Source organism: Paralichthys olivaceus, chromosome 3 (genome assembly GCF_024713975.1).
Source record: "Paralichthys olivaceus isolate ysfri-2021 chromosome 3, ASM2471397v2, whole genome shotgun sequence".
In the NCBI taxonomy this organism is placed as follows: domain Eukaryota; kingdom Metazoa; phylum Chordata; class Actinopteri; order Pleuronectiformes; family Paralichthyidae; genus Paralichthys; species Paralichthys olivaceus.
This window is the reverse complement of record NC_091095.1, coordinates 13,552,225-13,572,235: the sequence shown is the minus strand read 5'-3', so window position 1 is coordinate 13,572,235 and position 20,011 is coordinate 13,552,225. Positions and strand designations below refer to the sequence as shown.

General features: G+C 39.8%; 2 protein-coding genes, 1 long non-coding RNA gene and 1 other non-coding gene across 6 annotated transcripts in view; 2 read left to right on the top strand and 2 right to left on the bottom strand.

Annotated features, from left to right (window-relative positions):
- The window catches only part of LOC109644884 (voltage-dependent R-type calcium channel subunit alpha-1E), an 84,449-nt gene extending 73,862 nt beyond the window's left edge, over window positions 1-10,587 (bottom strand). Inside the window, exons 1-2 of the mRNA XM_069522038.1 lie at window positions 10,484-10,587; window positions 623-1,185 (exon numbers count right to left, since the gene is read on the bottom strand). Of these exons, the coding sequence (XP_069378139.1) occupies window positions 623-1,152 (530 nt within the window). The 5' untranslated portion in view covers window positions 1,153-1,185; window positions 10,484-10,587. The remainder of the gene's footprint in view (window positions 1-622; window positions 1,186-10,483) is intronic.
- A 1,791-nt stretch (window positions 10,588-12,378) lies between these two features.
- Window positions 12,379-13,807, top strand: LOC109625557 (uncharacterized). Of its 2 annotated transcripts, XR_002202465.2 has the most exons (6): window positions 12,379-12,403; window positions 12,576-12,629; window positions 13,151-13,201; window positions 13,373-13,404; window positions 13,556-13,610; window positions 13,712-13,807. It is a non-coding gene; the product is annotated as an uncharacterized lncRNA (long non-coding RNA). The 2 variants fall into 2 exon arrangements; XR_011240608.1 differs by lacking the exon at window positions 12,379-12,403 and having other exon boundaries at window positions 12,490-12,629.
- On the top strand, window positions 13,241-13,307 carry LOC138407342 (small nucleolar RNA SNORD78). Its single transcript, XR_011240770.1, has one exon. It is a non-coding gene; the product is annotated as a small nucleolar RNA SNORD78 (small nucleolar RNA).
- A 514-nt stretch (window positions 13,808-14,321) lies between the features above and the next one.
- On the bottom strand, window positions 14,322-17,970 carry LOC138407196 (uncharacterized). Of its 2 annotated transcripts, XM_069522056.1 has the most exons (8): window positions 17,836-17,970; window positions 16,974-17,392; window positions 16,497-16,678; window positions 16,199-16,322; window positions 15,857-15,955; window positions 15,414-15,589; window positions 15,071-15,307; window positions 14,322-14,938 (listed from the first exon to the last, which is right to left on the bottom strand). In XM_069522056.1, exons 2-8 carry the CDS (start codon window positions 17,355-17,357, stop codon window positions 14,530-14,532), a joined length of 1,611 nt encoding a protein of 536 aa, XP_069378157.1. In that variant the 5' UTR covers window positions 17,358-17,392; window positions 17,836-17,970; the 3' UTR covers window positions 14,322-14,529. The 2 variants fall into 2 exon arrangements, with proteins under 2 accessions (XP_069378157.1, XP_069378159.1); XM_069522058.1 differs by lacking the exon at window positions 17,836-17,970 and having other exon boundaries at window positions 16,974-17,481.
- Window positions 17,971-20,011: the final 2,041 nt, after the last annotated feature.

Sequence of the window (20,011 nt, the reverse complement as noted above, 5' to 3'; positions counted from 1 at the left end):
CATGTTTTTGAGCAGCTTTACAGGTCAAATTCCTGTCAATATATACTACATATTATACTTGCATCCTTCTTTCTCATTGTACCCTAAAGACATAAATCTGATGGCAGGTGTTGACTGTAGTTTTAATTACACTTGAATTTATATTTTAACTCAAATAACTGAGAACCTTTGCTACTTCACAATATGTGTACTGTAGATTTGTTAATATGCTGAATGTCATTAAATTAAGGGTTATCCAGAGTGTGGCCATCCTCATGGATTTTACATTTGTCACAGGAAGTGATGAATAGTATAGATCTAACAGTTTGTTACATCAGAATTTATATCCTCTGTATATTTTAATTTCTTGTAGTATAAACTGGAAGTGCATCATAAATGTGCAACATTTATTTGCACCATTTCCTGATCGTATCATATTTACAGAGGCTAAAGATATTATTGTTATTATCACATTTATATTATATTAGATATTATTGCAGCATCTGTTAGTAAATCCCAATTCTAAGGTTAACATATTTCAGAGCATAGCCCTAAGAAAACTAGGTGATGTATAGCTTATAAGGATACCTAATGTAATTAAAAGATAGAGCATGTCAGGGTGCTGTATTAGATTCATACTTACTCCCACTCCTTGCGTCGTGCCTGTGGTGTGCTCTGTATCTTATGAGCCTGGTGGGCCTTTACAATGTCCCTCTGCTCGATCAGGCCACCCCGACGTCTCTTGATCACATTGGGACTCAAAGCCAAATCTCCATCCACCCCCAGCATCCCCCCTCCAACGTCAAAAGTTGAAGCCACATCAAGAGAGAGTCCCAGACGGTTTGGGTGCAGAGGGGTTGGGTTTCCAGACATATGTGGGAGATAAAGTGTGTCATAGCTGGTTGAGAGACTTTGGGGCTCCAGGAGAGAGTGGGACTCTGAATACAGACTTGACCCTCTGGCCAGTCCGGCACGATGCTTCTGCCAGCTCTCACAATCCGATGGGGATGGGTGGAGGATATGGTGTCTCGGGGTACTGCTACCACGAATCGCCCCCATGCCCAGACCCCCCACTGGACAGTCTGGCCTTCCTGGCACTCTTGGTAGCCCTAAATCATTGTGATCCCCTGTCAGAGACTGAGCGCCAACCGAATAGAAGCCCAGTTCCAGCATTGTGGGAAGGCTGCCCGGGATCTCAGCATAGTGCTACAGGAAGAAAAGGGAGAAGAGATGAAACAGAAAGGAGGGAAAGAAAATGTGAGAGACAGATGATAATAATGAACATATCTCCGATTTAAGTTCACATTATATATGTTAATATTAAAGGCAGACATATATGTTAAAAATAAAGAAAAATATATACAAGATGATCAAATGGTTGTATGCATGTTGTTTTAATAAACGTCTCATACAGAAATGTAATATATATCATTAACATATATAGTCAAAACATATAATAGGCTACCATGTAAAAATCACATCTATTTTAAATTGTATGTACAATTTTTACTATATTTATTTCATATATGTTATAAACTTCATATATCCAGAGGGTGTATCTAGTTTTATATTAAATCTCTGTATGAGTGTGATGAGCCAACCCTCTGAAGAGATTGGCCAATGGCCCAACAGAACACTGTCTCCTGAGTCAGTTTAAATTATAACCAGTTCTCTGAGAATCAGAACTGATTAGATATATGCTGTAACATATCTCTCAGAACAAATAATCCTATAATACTGCCAGTGCTGTGCTTAATGGTGCAATTTGGAAGAGGGGGGAATGACAGAAGGAGTCATTTTATGAAGCCATCTTTTCCTTTATCTGGTAGGAACACTGAGGACTGGCTTGTTTTTGGGCATATGCTAGTATTCACAATCGCTGCTGCTCCATATCCTCACTTTATAAAGCCTTCAAGATTTTAGTAAGCCATAAAGATACATTACTGGGTTTACCAGATTTACCAAACCCCAAATTAAAGTCACAAAATTGCAGGCTATGCTAGCAGCTGGGACCAAACACAGCCGTCTAAGTTAGCAGATAGCTGGTGTTAGCTAGCTGCTAATACGAGCTTGGCGCTAGGAGCCAGATTATTTTCTCAGGAGATAAAAATAGAGATAAACCACAAACTGTAGGCTACATACTGATGGACAACACGTCTCTCTCATTAGCCAGAAATGAAGTTAAATTACCCAGGATACATACACCACGTTGTTCATTAGAGCCAGTCTGCGCAGTAGTGATGAGGGTATGGAGCCACTGCAGCGAGGGCCTATCACTAGTCAGATTCAGCTGTCAATCATGACGTTTCACACCATTTTTTTTGTAATATCAAATAAGTTAATAAAAATAAATTTGCTATGAAATAAGCACATGGACAAACATAAGTGTGACAAAAACAATTTGAGAAAGATTTATCCATTAACATGGAGGAGGTGGGATTCATAGTGCAGATGAGACACTTTTGGGAAACAAGCATGTTGTCCAACATACGGTCTATGACGCTAAACAGAGAGTGATGGTCTTGCATTTGTCGGGTTCATTACGAATGCAGTCAAATAATGAGAAGAAATATTCTGGAAAAGCCTTTCAGTTTAAAAAATGATGTTGCAGGGAAACGGCCTGCTTCATTTATTTCTCTCCAACTATTTTCCCTGCTAATCTCAGTGCTCATATATATATGAATGACACATAAATAATGAAACGGTCAATCAGCAGTGGTTACAACCACAAAGGGTAACATTTAGATCACTGTCACACTGCTGCAAGAGGACCACTCCAGACAACACATTCAACACCATCACACTGACTGATTGCATTGACTAACTCAACCAGAAATTGACACATTATAGATCAATTCTCAAAGTACATTTTGACAGTTGTTCTTTTTAAGGCAAACAATCAGTGATGGTTCTATAGGTTCTGATTGAATATGCCTATTACCTCTGACACCTTGTTGCTCTTTGGGGGGTTAATGGTGTGTAATGACAACGCTGCAGTGCTGGAATCCAGAGAGCTATGGGACCATAGGAAAAGTGGCTTTAGTTGTGGCTGCTTAATGGATATTAACGCTGAGCTTCCAACAGAGAAACCAGAAAACACCTGGTGCTGCCAAGCCCTGTTCAAATTCTTCTCTCCTGCAGCATTACTGAGCGCTCCAAAAATATGTGCAAGGACTCATTCAGAGAAGCCAAGTGAATTATATAGGTATGAATGTATAAGTATTTGTACGCACAATTGTCTATTGTGTGGTTCTTGGCAGAGGGAACCTCTGTCTGAGGAATTGATCCACTGCTTACTGAATCCATTTAGCAAATTATGTTAACAAACTGGCTGCATAGGAATGCCAACACAATTATCTGATATACTATTTTAGTTCAGACAGATGGATCTATATATGGAGCATCAGCCACATAAGAGGAAAATTAAACAAAGACCCAGAGAGGAGCAACAACATTTAAACCCAAAACTTATTTGCAAGACTTTAAAAGTATAAGAAGTACTTTAAGGTGAGATGATGAAAGCTCCTACAAGCTACTAAATTAGTATATTTGAGGGGCTGTACATGAGAACACACGTCAGTTTCTATTTTCTGGATTTTATTCTAAAAAAAATTTCTTGATAATGTATTGCAATTGCAAAAAAACATGCATCACATGCAAAACTGAAAAAACAAAAAGACTGGTGCTGTGCATGTAGACGCTTAGGATGACGATATGGAAAGACGAGATTTGAGGTTTTTACGATGGAGGCCAACACCAGTCTACCCATGTGCCATTAATGTTTGTTATTTCCTTGTTGATGTGATATGTCCCAGACAAGCTTCTGCTTCATTCTTCATATGTGAAAGGAAAATGCCCAAACCAATTTTCTGCACGTTATCCGGAGTATGTGTCTGAAATGGCTTAAGTCACTCCGGTTCTTAAGCAAAGAGTGAGTACATTTTGCTCCTCCATGGTGCATTTATGTAAAGAGCATGTGGTTATCTCTACATACCATATGCTACCTGCACGATATTCAATATTGAGGCACTTAAGTCTCTTGTTTATGGCCATGTACCATCTGCTAGTGAGATCAACACAGAGAGATTAAAACAGACGTATATAAACACTCCTAATGTGATGTCTCTTTTTTTTAATGAATAGTTCAACATTTTGGGAAATAATTTGCTTTCATACTAAGATTAGATGAGAAACCTCTCTCTTTTCTGTTTTGTAAATATGACTCGGAAGTCGGCAGCCGGTTAAACTCGGCACAAAGCCTAGAAACAGGGGAAACAGCTCACTGCTAACATCATTAGACAAAGCTTTGATTTTATGAAACTTTTATGTCTAATTCCCTCATTGAACGATTATCAGAACCATAAGTACAGACCCAGCTGCCACACCAACAACAAACTTTGACCACAGAGCTCTAAAAAAACTCCACACTGCAAAGCACAGACTAAAACATCAAAGCACAGCTGCTGTGGTTTGATAAAATTCCCCCAATTAGCTTTTAAGAGTTTGGCCGTTGATTACACTTGGTCCCTGTTGCTTCCCTGTTGCCATTATCTCAAATCACACATCTCTAATGTGTTGCTCACAGCGCCGTGTTGACAGTCACTTAGGGTCACATTAAAAGGACCTGAATGATATGACGAAAACTGGATCACAATAGCAGAGGGGCCAAATTGTTTTAGCACTCGTTGTTGGACAACCTGCAAGGTCACTAATGAGGAGTGAAGGAGCGGCTCAGACAGGCGAGGAACCTTTTCACACCTGATGCCCTCTTGACAGCCCACGTGCAACAACTGCCTGATTACACATTATATTTCACCACATCCTACCCTCAACCTGAATGTCAGCCCCCATGAGTGGCCAAATGTGTGTCAGGAAGTGTCATATCACCTGAGACTTCACTAATGGGAGATGTGTTGGAAAAGCAAATCAGGTGCGAAGAATGCAGGCAGCTGAGAATAATCATCTTGCTTGTAGCAAGGTTCAGGTGATTGAAAGAGGGAATAGAAATCTAATCATTGAAATTGCTAAAATCTGTCCTGATAACAGCCATACTGACCAATTAATTGTCCTCTTTCTTGTTACACATAATATTTCATATTACTTAGGTTATTCTTAATATGTCTCTATGGCAAATAGAATGTACAGTGTATCTGCCAAGGCCCAACAGTCCTTTGAGGAAACTCAGTGAATCCAGATTTTGCATCTGCAGCAGGATAAACAATAAACAAAAGTGTGGAAAAACCTCTCTCTCTCAATGTTAAATAAAGAAATATAATCAAATAAATTATCCTAGAATGGTCCCCTGATCTTAATCTGCATCAAAATTGAAAAAAAATGGTTTCTTCCTTGGGTCATGCCCCACCCCCTCCACAAAATGTCATGGAAATCAGTTGAATAGTTTTTGCTTAATCCTGCTCACAAACGTGATAGAGTCCTTGGCAGAGGCAATCAAATTGAATGTTACAACAGGCACTACATAGAGACTGTATGAGAAACATAGTGTATGTGTGATGTATAGGAATGTTCAGGACCTTTAGGAGTTATTAATCTCAATGCAGAGGGAGCACGAGGCACAGAACAATATTCTGTACGCACGTTATGACTCAACTGTGTCAGTTATAGTATTTCTTAATTTGTTTGGACAGTACTCATGCTGTATATAGGTTATCTTATAGCTCTGTACAAATAGAATGACAACAATAAATTGAACTGAATGGCAGCTCTGTTGAGAATAAGGAGCACAGACGCTTATAAATACTGTAGAAGCCTTGGAAATACAGTAAATGAATGTGTTACTATGGGAAGTCTAATTTTCCAGAGCTCAGCTATAGGCTCTAACTTTCAGCAGCAGACTCTCTAAAATACAGCCACTGCATATTATACTGTTCTATATTATACAGGGTGCATTAGCTGGTGCCAAGATCTACATATTTCATTTACAACTTTCTATTACACACAGTGGAAAACAGAAGCAGCAAATGTGCAGATGTGATGCGAGTGTTACACTTTTATGGATGTAGCATTAAGAAACACAGGCAATACACCAAAAGCATATAGAAGCAAGTTCTTAAATCATTCGCATTCAAAAATATCAACATGAGAAGTCAGAAGCATAATTTTAGACGCTTTTTATTCTGCACATAGCTGCATTAGAAATTGTATAATCTTATTTTATTTTTCCCCTGACCATCAGTCACATTTAGCAAGATCCTCTTCTTTTTCTAAAATGGATGCTATTAATTCACACTCAGGTTGTTTTGCTGAGTGTTTACTAAACACCCCCACTGAGACAATAAGATGATTAAGGATGCAATAACTAAACAAGCAAAACTTTTCCACTGCACTTCACCAGTTAATTGCACGTCCCTCTGCATCTATTGTTGTTTCCTACAGAACCCACAGATTCTACTGCATTTCCTATATGCATTTATACAAATACAATGATTCTTTTACACAATCCGCATATAAACAGTGAATTCCCTTTTGTTCCTTTCTTATTCTGTATTTTTTAAACTGTTTTATTTCAAATGTACATATGTGTATGAAAATACAGTCATATATAGATTTTCACATTTCATTTTTTTGTGTTTTATTCATAAATCCACACTAATAGTCATTGCTCCCAGAATCCACTGTTGTGCTTGACCTACATTAATGCTTCCATTCACTTTAAATCATTTTTTATTCTATGATTCTTTGAATGGTAAATGGACTGTAAACGACTCAGTGTCTTGCCAGCGACCTTCTGATTAGTAGACGACCCGCTCGACCTCCTCCTGAGCCACAGCCGCCACAGCTGTATGTCCCTGCTGGCTTTATTAAAGTTTCATATATTCAGTATGCAACTATTGTGCCATAAACACTGAGGGACCTCAGTTTGAACAGCTTAATTAGCTCTAAGCCTGTCTAACAGACCTTTGATGGTGAACATATGGAGCAAATGTGGATGGGTTTTTGCTTAACGCTTGACTTTATAGTGGACGTATATCTGACAGAGTGCTGAACCTAAACAGTAAAACATTATTAAACATCATAGTATAACGTTTAATTCATGGTATTTATCAGGTTTACAATTCAGTATTTTTGTCTTTAATTGCAGACTTCAGATGATGAAAAGACACTTCTCAAAGGGATCCTACTGCTGTGATGACCTTCCAGGAAAGACCATTACACATCACATCAGTAATGATCAACTCTACTAATAGAACCAGCACACTGCTGTGGTCCAATCCCTGGAAGCTGAGGCAGCCTCATGGGGTAACTTGGGCCAAGAGGTGAGGAACTGTCATATGATGCATTTACTTTTGTTTCAGAATGTAGACGTGTACAAGTCATACACAGAACAAGACATTTTAAGCACCTGTACAGAGCAGGGGGAAGAACAGTGTAATGAAAATAGCATCAGTCATTGTAAGAGTTTTGTTGATTAGTCCTGACGTCTGTGGAGAATAAATAAGAAATTCTCCTGTACGTTGAGGGCACAAGGGAGTGAAAATGGACTGTGAACAAGTGCAACATGGGAAATGTCTCATGAAAAGTCAATGATGTTTGAGAGGCCAAGGATGTCAATGAAACTACTGAAATTGTTCAGGAAAAGTATATTATCATCTTTTTCACTGGGACCACTATGAAAACCCCAGCGCCTTAAACTATTTCTTTGCTGTATAACAATGCACTGCACAATCATTTTAATATTATTGCCTTCTGTACAATTAGATGTGCCTCATATGTTACAGCAGATATTGTGAGTTCAAGCAGCAGTTTGTTGTCTCCAAACATGACCCTGATGTTTATTCAGGTCACAGATCATTACATTCAATAGAACCATTCGTCCAAATGAATTTAGAGCATACAATCATTGAAATACTTTTGGTACATGTCGGTACAATTACTCTACCTACATTCTTATATATAGATAGATAGATAGATAGATAGATAGATAGATAGATAGATAGATATAGATGAACTGTTTGCACATATACACATTATTGCTGTGTAATCAGTTTACAATAAGGGAAAAAAAGACTTTTAAAAAAATTAAACCATTTTAATTTTGACAAATGTATCTATAAAGCTAACAGAAAAAATGTTTATTTGAAAGATATATTGCTACTTAACTGTCATTTACAATAATTTCTATATTCATTCAATCTAGTAATATATGCACAGTGTGGTGAAATTTAATATTAACCATTAGATGGATTTATAACCTGACACATAAATCAATGTTTGCTGAACGAGGCTTAACTTTTTGAGAGGACAATCTGTCCGTCCTCTCAACATCCATAATGATGGAGTCTGCTGTCCTTATACAATAGTATGTCCATTACCTCCAATTCAATTGGTTGGCTTTTTAACTGACTTAGACAGGAACACTGTGCTGTCTGTGCTAATCGCAAAAAAAAGTGTTTTGCCCTCAAAGATAAACCACATTAATGAAGCTCAGTTGATCAGAAACAAACTTTTACAAGTACACAACAAAGTGTGTGAGTGTTTGAAAGAAGTCATAAAAAAATGGAATAATTTATCCCAGCTCCACCCATGTAGTCTGTAAGGCTGTACACTTGTTCTACATATCAGCAGCAATTCAACAGTGAAATCCTGCACATGAAATAATGTTTTTGCTTAAAGTGTCTGACTCAGATCTGCTCGTATTAATTAAAAACACTACCTGACTTTGATAAGATCCCCATTGCAAACATAATGAAAACTAAAATGCATCAACTTCTAAACAAACTAACTGGTTTACGGTCACCACCAGTATAGTGACAGAAGGTAGAACCTGGTACTACAGTTTGACGATGCAAATATGTCTAATTTCTTCCTTTTGCAACTTATTAAACTTACTTTGTTCTTGGATGTTTGATTGGTCTGCACGTAAGGTTCCACGTTAACCGGTGACATGAGGCTTTAAATAATGTAGTAATCTATAGCATTAAAGATTATTGATCATCTTTGTATATCAGTCTGTACTCCAAACAATCGAGCTGATTTTCCCAGAAAAATCAGTTAATGACCTATAGTCTGGTTCAGCTTTGTGCTGAACAGAGCCAATTAATAATACAGCATAAAACCATTTACCGGCATCCCAATGAGTGTGATTAGTATAATCATTCAGTGAAATAAATAAGAAAAGATCAACAAACAACAATAATGTCAGATTTGAATGTAGTAAACCTTGATTTTGGAGGTGATAAGTGGCAAGTAATAATTAACAAGACATTCAAGCATAATTGATCCAAGCAATGGTCAATTCTCCCTTTTACAAAAAATGCTAATTTGCTCAATTTCAAAACAAAGCTGAGCAGTAACAGGGGGATTGTAGAAGACTGCATGGTTAAGCCTGTACTTCAGTGACAAAATATAGAGATGTAAAATGATGACTGACAACACAGTGTTTGCCTCCAGCTGCCTGTCATCTGCAACACAAACACTGATTGTTCAAATTGCCGCTTCCTTTTGTTGTCAGACTCCCATGACTTGAGAGAACAGGCTGCTGAGCCACAGTTCTGATGGATTAGTTATGTGAATGAATCACCACAGGCCTTTAAGTGAGGCCATTTTTCAAGAAGATAAAGAATGTCCCACTTCACAGAAATACAAGAGCAGACACAAACACAGATGGGCAACAAATGCAAGTCTTGACATTTTAGCATCTAACCCCCCCCCCCCATTAACTCATCTCTCACACACTTCCTATCTATTCACTGTAGCAAATGAAGCCTTGATTTCCTCTTCTTAATTAAATCCTCCCTCATTAAAGGTATCGATTGCTGCCTTGCCCGACATCTGAGCCTGAGCAGAGGAAGGATTTCTTTCCCGAACACTTGAGATTTGATCATTATCTGCTTTACGCCTATTTAGTAATTAGAAGAACCTCATTCAAGTGTGCCTGCATGTGGGCCCTTATACTGACACCTGCTCTGTCACTGGCTCTGCAGCACTTTGAATGTGAATGTTTGAAATCTACTTGTGTGAGTCTGACTCTATTCAGTCCCCTCCTCATGTTGCACTTGTAAAAAAAAAAACCTCAAGTGAAGAGATTGAAGCTCCTGTAATTTTGGTGTAATTTCCTCATGATTTGGAGGCTGGTGAGGGGAGTTGAGAAACAACCTCCATGTCAGGACCAAACATTGAGGGGAAAAAACATGGCTCTGCTCAGGAAGAGTCTATTTTTTTCCACAAAATCAAACATGCAAAAACTTTTAATTGAGAAATGTAGAATCAGAACCCTGCTCAACTGAAGGCTGTTTCGCTTCCAAGTCGCACACAAGCGTCCCAACCCTCCTCTTCCTCATTCATCAGCATTATCCCCATCCAGGCTGACTGCACCCTGCTCCTCCAGGGTGGCACACAAACATTAGCTTCTGCTAAAATAATGCCTCAGCTGTCGGATTGAGGCGATAAAGATCAATGCAGTCGCGAAACTGCTGCTGAGCTCAGTGTTTTTTTGTTGTTTTGTTTTTTAAACTAACACCTGTTAAACGACGTGCATGCATCCTACCTGCAAACTGAGAGCTCCTTTCCATGTCGCTCACCTCTCCACGGGCAAACATGTACAATGTGGCTGCAGACTACACGAGCACGTCCGCCACTTCTTCCCCCAGCCACTACTGAGAGAGAGAGAGGGAGAGAGAGATAGAGAGTGAGAGAGAGAGAGAGAGAGAGAGAGGGTAAATCCATGGAATTGGAGCAGCCCTTTAATTCAAAGCACCAAAAAAAACCTATAATTAAAGCTGCTGTCGTTGTTGTGTTGTTGTGTTGTTGTGTGACACATTCATGTTACCATTTATTTGTTCTCTTCCACAAGTCAGCAGCACAGTGGTCCACGGGGAAGCTACTTGTTGCCTCCTCCTGGATGGTCAAAGAGGCAGCCATGACCTGGCAGCCTTTATGCTCGTAATAACAGGCTGCTGCACTTTATCATTTTATGGCTCACCTGTTGTAACAGTGAGCACACACACACACACACACACACACACACTGTAATCAAAAGTGTGTGCACTCAATTCGGTGCAAATAAAAACAGGATTCTAACTCTACCCTAAGTAAAATCAGTCGAATGAGGGAACATTAATAACAAAAAACAATATCATTACGAATTGAAATGACTTGATGAGCAGTGGGCTCACGTCATGTAGCGGATGAATGGAGCTTTCAAAGTGTGTGTCTGTGTGTGATAACCAGTAGTCCCCGCTAGGTGGCAGTAACCGCACATGAAATGTATTGATAAAGTCACTCGTTTTGCTCATTAACTGTTCTCTGTGTTAATGGATTCAATTTAGCACTTTTAAGAATGTAAATTCCCAATAAAAATTGTTATTTCTTTAAACAACACCAAACCAGTGAAACCTGGAATGCAGAGCCCTCAACTTTTCACGTGTTACCTATTTTATGTTTTTTATTCTATTTTAATTGTTCTCTCATATATAGTTTTAATCATACAATTTTTTATTTATCGCCCCGTGTAAAAAAGTGCCTCTAGGCAAATGTTACCTGAAACACAGCACTGATCATATATGAAGTCTTTCAAACAATTCAGTAAATATCCTGTATTAAATGTTTTAGATTAATGCCGATGCTGTGACTTTTGAATTTCCCTCTGGGGATTAATAAAGTATTTCTGATTCTGATTCTGATAATAATAATAATAATTTACGAGTGTGGTGATCGACATGTTGTTATATATTATACCATAAATTATTATTATTGTTGTTGTGATTTTAAGGTCTTGACCTTCTATGTAAAGTGCCTTGAGAAAATACAAAATGAAGTTGAATTGAATTATCATTATTAGTAGTAGTACTAATATTACTACTACTGCTACTACTAACTACTACTACTCGTAATAATAATAATAATTTATGGCATGCGTTTAGACACCTGGGATCTCTTCACCAAAGGTACGTTTACGTTACGATAAACAATGGATTGTGTTTAGAGAATTTCCTGGACACGGTGTTTGATGCTGTTTAATTAAGTCTCATAATAGATGGAAGTGCTTAATAGTAACAGCACCAATGACAGATTATCCCCTTTACACATCCAGATCCTTCATCGGGGTGAAACTACTTATTCCAGCCTCTCTTTTAATGTTAAAAAATATTAAATGACTGATCGAGAGTTTACCTTGTCGGGGACGTATCCGGGGACATCACTGTGACGTCATGTGGATGTGAAGTTATAAAAGATTGATTTAATACGCTGAGGAGGAGGTGATTGAAGGTGATCTCAATAGAACCGGTGTCAAGTCTTCATCTCTTCAATATGAAGAAAGTTAGTTTCTCTTCATTCCCTGGCCTGTGTGTTGAGCAGCTGTTATTGCTGTGGTGACTCCGATGATCCTGTGTAACCCTTGCTGCCGGTCCAGATTTCCCCTAGGTCGCTCGCGCCAGTAACACTGACTACATTTCCAGCCTTGATGGTGAGTATCATGTTGAGATCAAAATGGTTGCTAACGTTCAAGTGTGATGAATATGAATCAGGTCGCTGATCCAGTTGAGGAAATTTGTCATGATTTCTGATCTGACTTGTTGCAGGAGATAAAATTGCTTGTTTCTGCCATTATCTCAGGAGAAGCTGTTCTGACTTTACAGATTTAATGGCATCTTGGGCAGTTGGGTGCGTGCAGAAGATGTTGCACAAACATTGTGAGTATGAAAATATTTCTACCACCTCGGTCCCAGATGACAAGTGGAGTTGGGGGAAGAGCATGCCATTTAGATGTCATATCAGCAGGTGGTTGTGTTGCTGTTGGATAAACTTTTGTTTCTGTTAAGACTGAACTGGTTGTAGTGTGACTTTTGCTAACTTGTCTTTGTTTGACTTGATTAAAATAAAATGTATGTAGTTTGGGATATTCCCTCACATTGTAAACTTCTGTGAAGTGTCAGTCAAACCTAAAGTAGAATTGGAGAAATGAATTTAAAACTGACACCAGCTGGTTGAACTCCACCTCATCTGGGTCTGAGGGAGCTGCTCTGGTTAATTGGATCTTGGTTGGATGTAGTAAACCTCATGATCCCTGTAGACTGACCTTGTGATGACTAGATAAGACTGACTTAAAACATGGAGTCTTGTTATATTAGCTCTATCTGATTTGGTCAGTGTAGAAATCTTCAGCCCCATGTTTCATGTGCATACTCAACTTATGCTTTTCGGACGTCTGCAGGTTCTAATCGCTCTGAGGTTCGACTGATCGGCAGAGACGAGGTTGAACGAGGTGAGAATGCAAAGACACAATACAAAATGGTTTTTGCTGGTTCAGTGATGTCTTAAACAAATGTCTGACCTGAACTTTTAATGTGGACAACATTGTTGCTGAGAAACCTGTAAACTTTAAACTTAACAGACCAATCACTGACTTGTAATAAACTTTCTGTCTCTTCTCCAGGAAATGGTCGCCTGGCCTGACCCCTGACCTTGGTAAGCATTTCTAAGTCAACTTAAATGCCAATGTCTGTAACAGAAGATGGAGGCCTGAGTATCTGATTAAATTGACCAGGTTGTGGTGATGACACATTTTTTGTTTTGTTGTTGCCTGGTTTTATTTTTAAAGACCTGTCTGTTTCCACAGAATGGGGTTGTAATGTCCTCTGGCCCTGAGACAGCCTGATGTTTTTATTCATAAGGTGAGTACAGGCCTGATAAAGTTATTATGTCTGAGTTGTGGTGATATCAAATACTTTGTTTTTCTGGATATTAAAACAAAGTTGCTTCTAATCTTTTTCAGATTCTGAGGGTTGATGGTGATCTGAGCCTGTGGACAACTGAATTTAACTTGGCTGATGTGTTTCCAAAATGACTGCAGTAAAATACTTAAATGAAATATTTGTTTGTGGGTTTTTGTAAAAATAATAAAAAAATACTTTAAAATGTCAAGAAGTGTACTTGACCAATGGAGCTGGTCAGTGAATCATGAAGAAGTAAGAAGTCCAGCAACCCCAGTTAGTTGTAGAGTCAAAGGAGGAGGATCACCTGGGCTTCCTGCAATTTTTTTATTTTTTCAAAAACCTGATTAAAAACACTACTTTAATAATGAAACCATACATCTGCATAGATTTGTTCAATGGTTTTGTTGGATTATTTGGAGGAATAAGGTCTGGAATGATTTCTTATGATTATCTGGAATTAACAAGGTGCTTAATTACATGCTGGATTTAAGTCCCTTCAATGTAATAATGGCTTTGTAGATAGACTCCAGTCACCTGTATGTCTCCAATTGGGGAAAGGACTGTTGAAGGTCATTTTTTATTTTTATGTCACAAATGTCTTAGTTGAATAGGCTGTTTCATGTGGGAATTTTCTGCTGTATTAAAGGAAATCTCAGTGTTGTAGAAAAGTTTGGAAATATTTGTAGTTTATTCACAATTTTTCAACATATTTTGTGACAATTTCTCATAACTCTACTCCAGCAGTAGTGGAGTTAGAAGGGAACCGAACACGAAGGTAAATCTATCAGCAGGCCTCTAAAGAGTTTTGTGCTCCCTTTAGAATTACAAGTTTAATCATGACTTTTCAGACAAATTCTTTATGTCATTTGAATCAGTATCAAACTGTTTGGAAAACGTTAAGGCAACATTTCAAAATAAATAAATTAAAAATAATTTTTTTCAGTCTCCTCACTCCAGTCTTGAGTTCTCTACAGCCAAGTTTTACCCTCTTTCTCTTCCCTGGGCAGGTTTTGTCCAACTCTGGCAACTCCTCTTCGTCCCTCTTCCTTTTCTTGAGGCAATGAACCTGGCCTGAGTTGGAGGGGGCAGCCTCTGACTTGTTGCCCCTGTCTTTCAGCTCTTTTTTGAGGCCCACCTTTCTCTTCTTTTTTGAGGGGTTGCCACTGGATGTGGGATCATGCCTTTTTCTCTTCCTCTGGGACTTTAGAGGGCTTGTTTGGCCACTTGTGCCTTTTCCAGTGGCTGCCAGTCGTTCACTCCTGATGTTGGCTTGGGAGTCTTCTGGTCTGCGATGTGGATAAGAAAATAGTTTAGCTCTTGATCTTAAAGGAGTGGTTTGACATTTTTAAAAATGCACTTGGCTGCAGCTCTAGTGCAATATCAAATGTTCAAGACAGGGAGATATTTCAAACACCCACCTGTTGCCACACCCTGCATTGATTTTTCTTTTTTTTGCCCTGGTGATGGTGGTGGTCTGTGAGAAGGAATGCTTCTCATCTCTAATCCCAGCAGGGCTGCCCTCCTTGGCTGGGCCGGCAGTGCTGCTGGAGGAGTCCTCGTTCAGGGACTTTTGCAGGATCACCTGGTCTCCATGTCCTCCATCATCAGAGCTTTGATCCTGGCACATGTCCATCAGATCCTTACACGATTTTGCACTGGAGGACAAATGAAACCGCTGAGTCAAACACCTTAATCTCCTTATATCTCTTATATTTTATCTAGCAGCAAAGACTTACACAGACCATCTAAGCAGACACTTACTAGGGGCTGGATGAACCCTGAAGGTGGCTCATGGTGATGAACGGATGCTGCAGAATTCCGTTGGGGGTAATTCTTTCATACTGATTAATCATCAGCATCCGTGACAGTAGGTCCATAAACCACTCCATGTCACAGTATTCAGCCATGGCTTCGTCTCCCCAGAACGGATGAGTCGCCTTTAACAAGACAAGGGAAAAAAACATTGTTACATGTCCTCATGTTTGGATTATGAAACCAAATGTTTCAAAAGATATGTTGTGCCGTTATAAATTCATCCAGGTAGTTGATCACAAACGAGAATTGAAACTATTGACTGAAATGAAGAATTGTTTCATTGAGAGAGTTTGCTCCAAAGGCAGTGGATGGCACAGGGTAAAGAAACACACACTGAAGAACTAGTGAGCTAGTGGAGACGGCTAAGTGGTGGTAAACTACTTTCTTACCACAAATCTGCTTTCTATCCAGTGTCTTGGCCAGAACGCGTGTGGTCGGGAATTTCCTTCATGCAGTGGATCTCTAGCGGCATTCCCAATTCGACTCATCTGGGGAGAAAACACAACATTGTGAGAGTTAGTTAACTTCACGTTAACAAACTCATTGTTGATCAGGTGCACTTATATAACTGAGACATATGGAGTGTCTCTAGTTTGTCTCATTAGTAAAGTAGTAGAAATCAGTGAACTTTTACTGGAAGCTCTCACTATTCTAAGCAAGTTTTTGGATTCAAAAATACTAAAACATCACATCAGAAATGTCTTTGTTGTGTTTAAAGTGCAGATACTGACCAAATCAGCCTCATTACAGGCGGGAAACAGTGGTACGCCCATAAACAACTCGGCAGAAAGGCAGCCTAGAGACCATATGTCGATGGCCCCGCTGAAAGGATTGTCATACAGAATCTCAGGAGCCCTTAGGAGAAGACAAGAAACACAAACATATTACTGAGATTTTAAAATCTACTAAACTCCTTGTTACTGTCAGTTTCTGGGACATAAGCCTGACATGCCAACGTACAGGACTTGTATAATCGATTACAGCAAACACAGCTGTCTCAGGGACACAGATGTGCTGTCAGTTACTTACATGTACCACAAGCACTGGATGATTTCACCCATCATGTTCTCAGGATCATTGCAGGCTAAGCCAAAGTCAATGACTTTAACTTTGAGTGGCTGCCTGACGTGATCCACCAACATGATGTTGTTTGGCTTCAAATCTGTATGAATGATCCCTGCACTTTTCAGAAAGTCCAAGGATGTAGCCAGCTGAAATCATGAAAAACACAATAATAATCATGAGCTACAGAGTTTATTTTATCAACAAAAACTATGACAACACATGTTTATTGATGGCAGCAAAAGCCTAAACTGCTGAGAGTTAGTCAGATATTCCAAACTCGTACAGTTGACTATAGGAACAGGTTAACAAGATGGTTTAGACCAACATAATTGGGTATTATTGGGAGTTTGACAAAAACTGTAACAGACACATTTTAGAGACAAAGTTCACCCTTCACCCTACGAAGTAGTTAGTGTACGAACTTGAGTTTAAAAAACAAACCTGCTGCAGAATGGGGCGGATCTGCTTCAGCTGAAGGTGCTGACCCGGGTTGATCTTCAAGTATTTTTCCAGGTCCATATCCAGGTGCTCAAACACAAGACAGCAATATCCCTTGAAGGTGAATGACTCCTTCATTTGGATGATGTTGAACCTGTCTGAGTGGAGCTCCTTCATGATTTGTAGGATGGCCTCCTCGTCCTCACTGTCAATGTCTTCCGTGCTTCTGATCATTTTTAAAGCCACGGTTTCATTGGTGGTCACATTCTTGCATAGCATGACCACTCCATAGGCGCCCCTGCCCAGGTATTTCTGAACCTGGTAATTTGTAGTGGGGGAGGGGATCAGGACTCCTTCAGTTATTTCAAACACCCTGTTTTCAGACATGGTGACAGAATAATTTTCCAGTTGATTTCTTACACCTGTCAGGAGAATAAAAACGAAAGAAGTTAGTCACAAAGCCTCATATGCTCTCACACAGCCTGACAGCAAGTTCCTATGTATGTAGCAGAAAAGTTTACAGACAGTAAATCAAACTCAGTCATTTTAATCTTAAAAATCCACCAATACTAAAACTATTGCTTCAATCAAAGATACATTACAGACTGATGAATATTCCTTTCTTATATCACTAATACTACTCCTATGACTATATGTGTATATTTGTTGTGCACAATTAAAAATGAGCCCACACTGTATAGTAAGTAAAATATATATGAGGATAAAACTACTTTACTACTACTTAACCTTTTACTCCCTCCAAACTCAAATTGTATCAACACTGTAATAATTGTAATAACATACAAGTAATAACAACATAATCTGCTTAATTGAACAAGTGTCAGCTGGAAAATATTCAACTTACCAGAGGGTTGAGTAGTTAAAATTCTTTAAAAACAATAATCTCTGTAATCGCGCAAATATTTTAGCCAAGTGCTCCTCACAAAAGATTGTCTTGACTGAAATGATGAACACACATAAAGATGTGTGTTTATATACCTTTCAGTCCAAGAACATCCTAGGATTCAAGATAACAGGCTTTAATTTCACATGGTTTTAATGTCCAATTTGATCATAGCCACAAATGTGGCTTTGATCAAATTTCTTTTTTTTGTTCTGTTTCCTTTGAATCTTTGTCCTTTATCATGAATTAAACACTAGATGGCAGTAATGCGCCTGGACATAGGTTGCCACCTGCCAATAAATCAATCAAAGAAGAAGCAGCAGACACACCGCCCTGAAATCATTCGTATCATCTGGCACGTAACAGTCAGTCTGAAGAACACATGTTCAGTCCTCAGATGAGCTGCCACCAAACCCCTCAGACAGCACAATGGATCAGTCCAGCATTCTCCAGCCATTTTGTTTTTCCTACTTATCCATGTTGCTAATGTCGTGTCTGAAATGCCACATGTTGTGTTCTCTTTGAAGGAAGTTGATCTATGGGTCTGAAGCCCATAGGTTCTGAGGATTCGGAGGTCCATAATTTTAGGCTTTCAGAGGAAAACTGAACGTATACGTTAGGGCATTATGTCAAGGCTCTAACGATCACTCTAAATTTGAGCTGGCGCCTTTCCCTCCCTGTTACCAGACAGATGAGGTGGGCTGGAGGAAAGCCAGATCTGTTTTCTTTATGTTTACGACGACATCTTTCCTATATAAACGGGGAGTTGAAGCTGTAAGGCAGAAGAGATTCACATTGGCCCCGGATCTCTCTCCAGGCAGACTGCAGTGCTTGTATTGATGCTGAACTTTTCGTAATAAATCTTTTACACAATCAAGACGGTGTCATCGGAGATTCCTTCATCATCTTCACATCATCGCTACCCCAATTTACAACACTAATTTTGCGCTCGCAAAGATAAAGTTCATTAAAAACAGAGTCTGTCTTTTTTTGGTTTATATTTTGGTCCGGAAATTAAAAGGGGAATAGAAAAAACCTGGACACAGGAGTTGGTACATCCTCTCCCAGTGTCTCCTGAGGATCAGAAGCTCCACCCCTGCACCTCACACCTGCACAGATGAATTACGATATGGGGAACAGGGAGCTTCTTGCGGTTGTGCTACCGTGCAGGAGTGGAGACATTGGTTGGAAGGTGCAGTACATCCTTTCATAGTTTGGACTGACCATAAGAACCTGGCTTATCTTCATTCTGCACGTAGGCTCAATAGTCGTCAGGCTCTGTGGTCTCTGTTCCTGGGGAGGTTCCACTTCACCCTCACCTACTGTCCTGGGTCCTGAAATGTAAAGCCTGAAGCCCTGTCCAGTCAGATTGCACCTGTAGTTAAAGAGACCCCGTCAGATAAGATCCTTCAGCCCGCCTGTGTGGTTGGAGCAGCCAGGTGGGAGATCAAGAGGGTCTTCACCACTTGACGACTGTCCACCAGATCACCTTTTTGTCCCCACGTCCCTGAGGTCTCCTGTGCAACAATGGGGTCATCCAGGATATCATCGGACACTCTCCCTCCTTCAGCAGCGCTTCTGGTGGCCGTCCATGAGTGCTGACACCAGGGAGTTTGTTGCCGCCTGCTCTGTCTGTGCCCGAAGCAAGTCCTCCAACCGAGCTCCGGGCTGGCCTCCTACGTCCCTTACCTGTCCCTCACCAGCCCTGGTCTCACATAGTGGTGGACTTTGTGACGGGGTTGCCACCATCAGAGGGTAATACGGTCATTTTAACCATTGTTGATCGATTCTCCAAGGCTGTCCATTTTTTTCCTCTGAATCAGCTCCCCGCAGCATTGGGCACAGCTGACCTGTTGGTGCGTCAGACATCATTTCAGCCTCCACGGAATCCCCTCAGACATCGTCTCAGACCGGGGTCCCCAGATCATCCCCAAACCAACAGTCAGACAGAGCGCACAAATCAGGATTTGGAGGCATCCCTGAGGTGTGTTGCAGCTCTTCCAGCCTCCTGGTCCACCCATCTGCCATGTTAGGAATATGCCCATAACTTCCTAATCAGTTCTGCCACAGGTATGTCACCATTCATGGTTTCCCTGGGCTTCCAACCCCCTCTTTTCCCTAATCAGGAGGCTGAGAT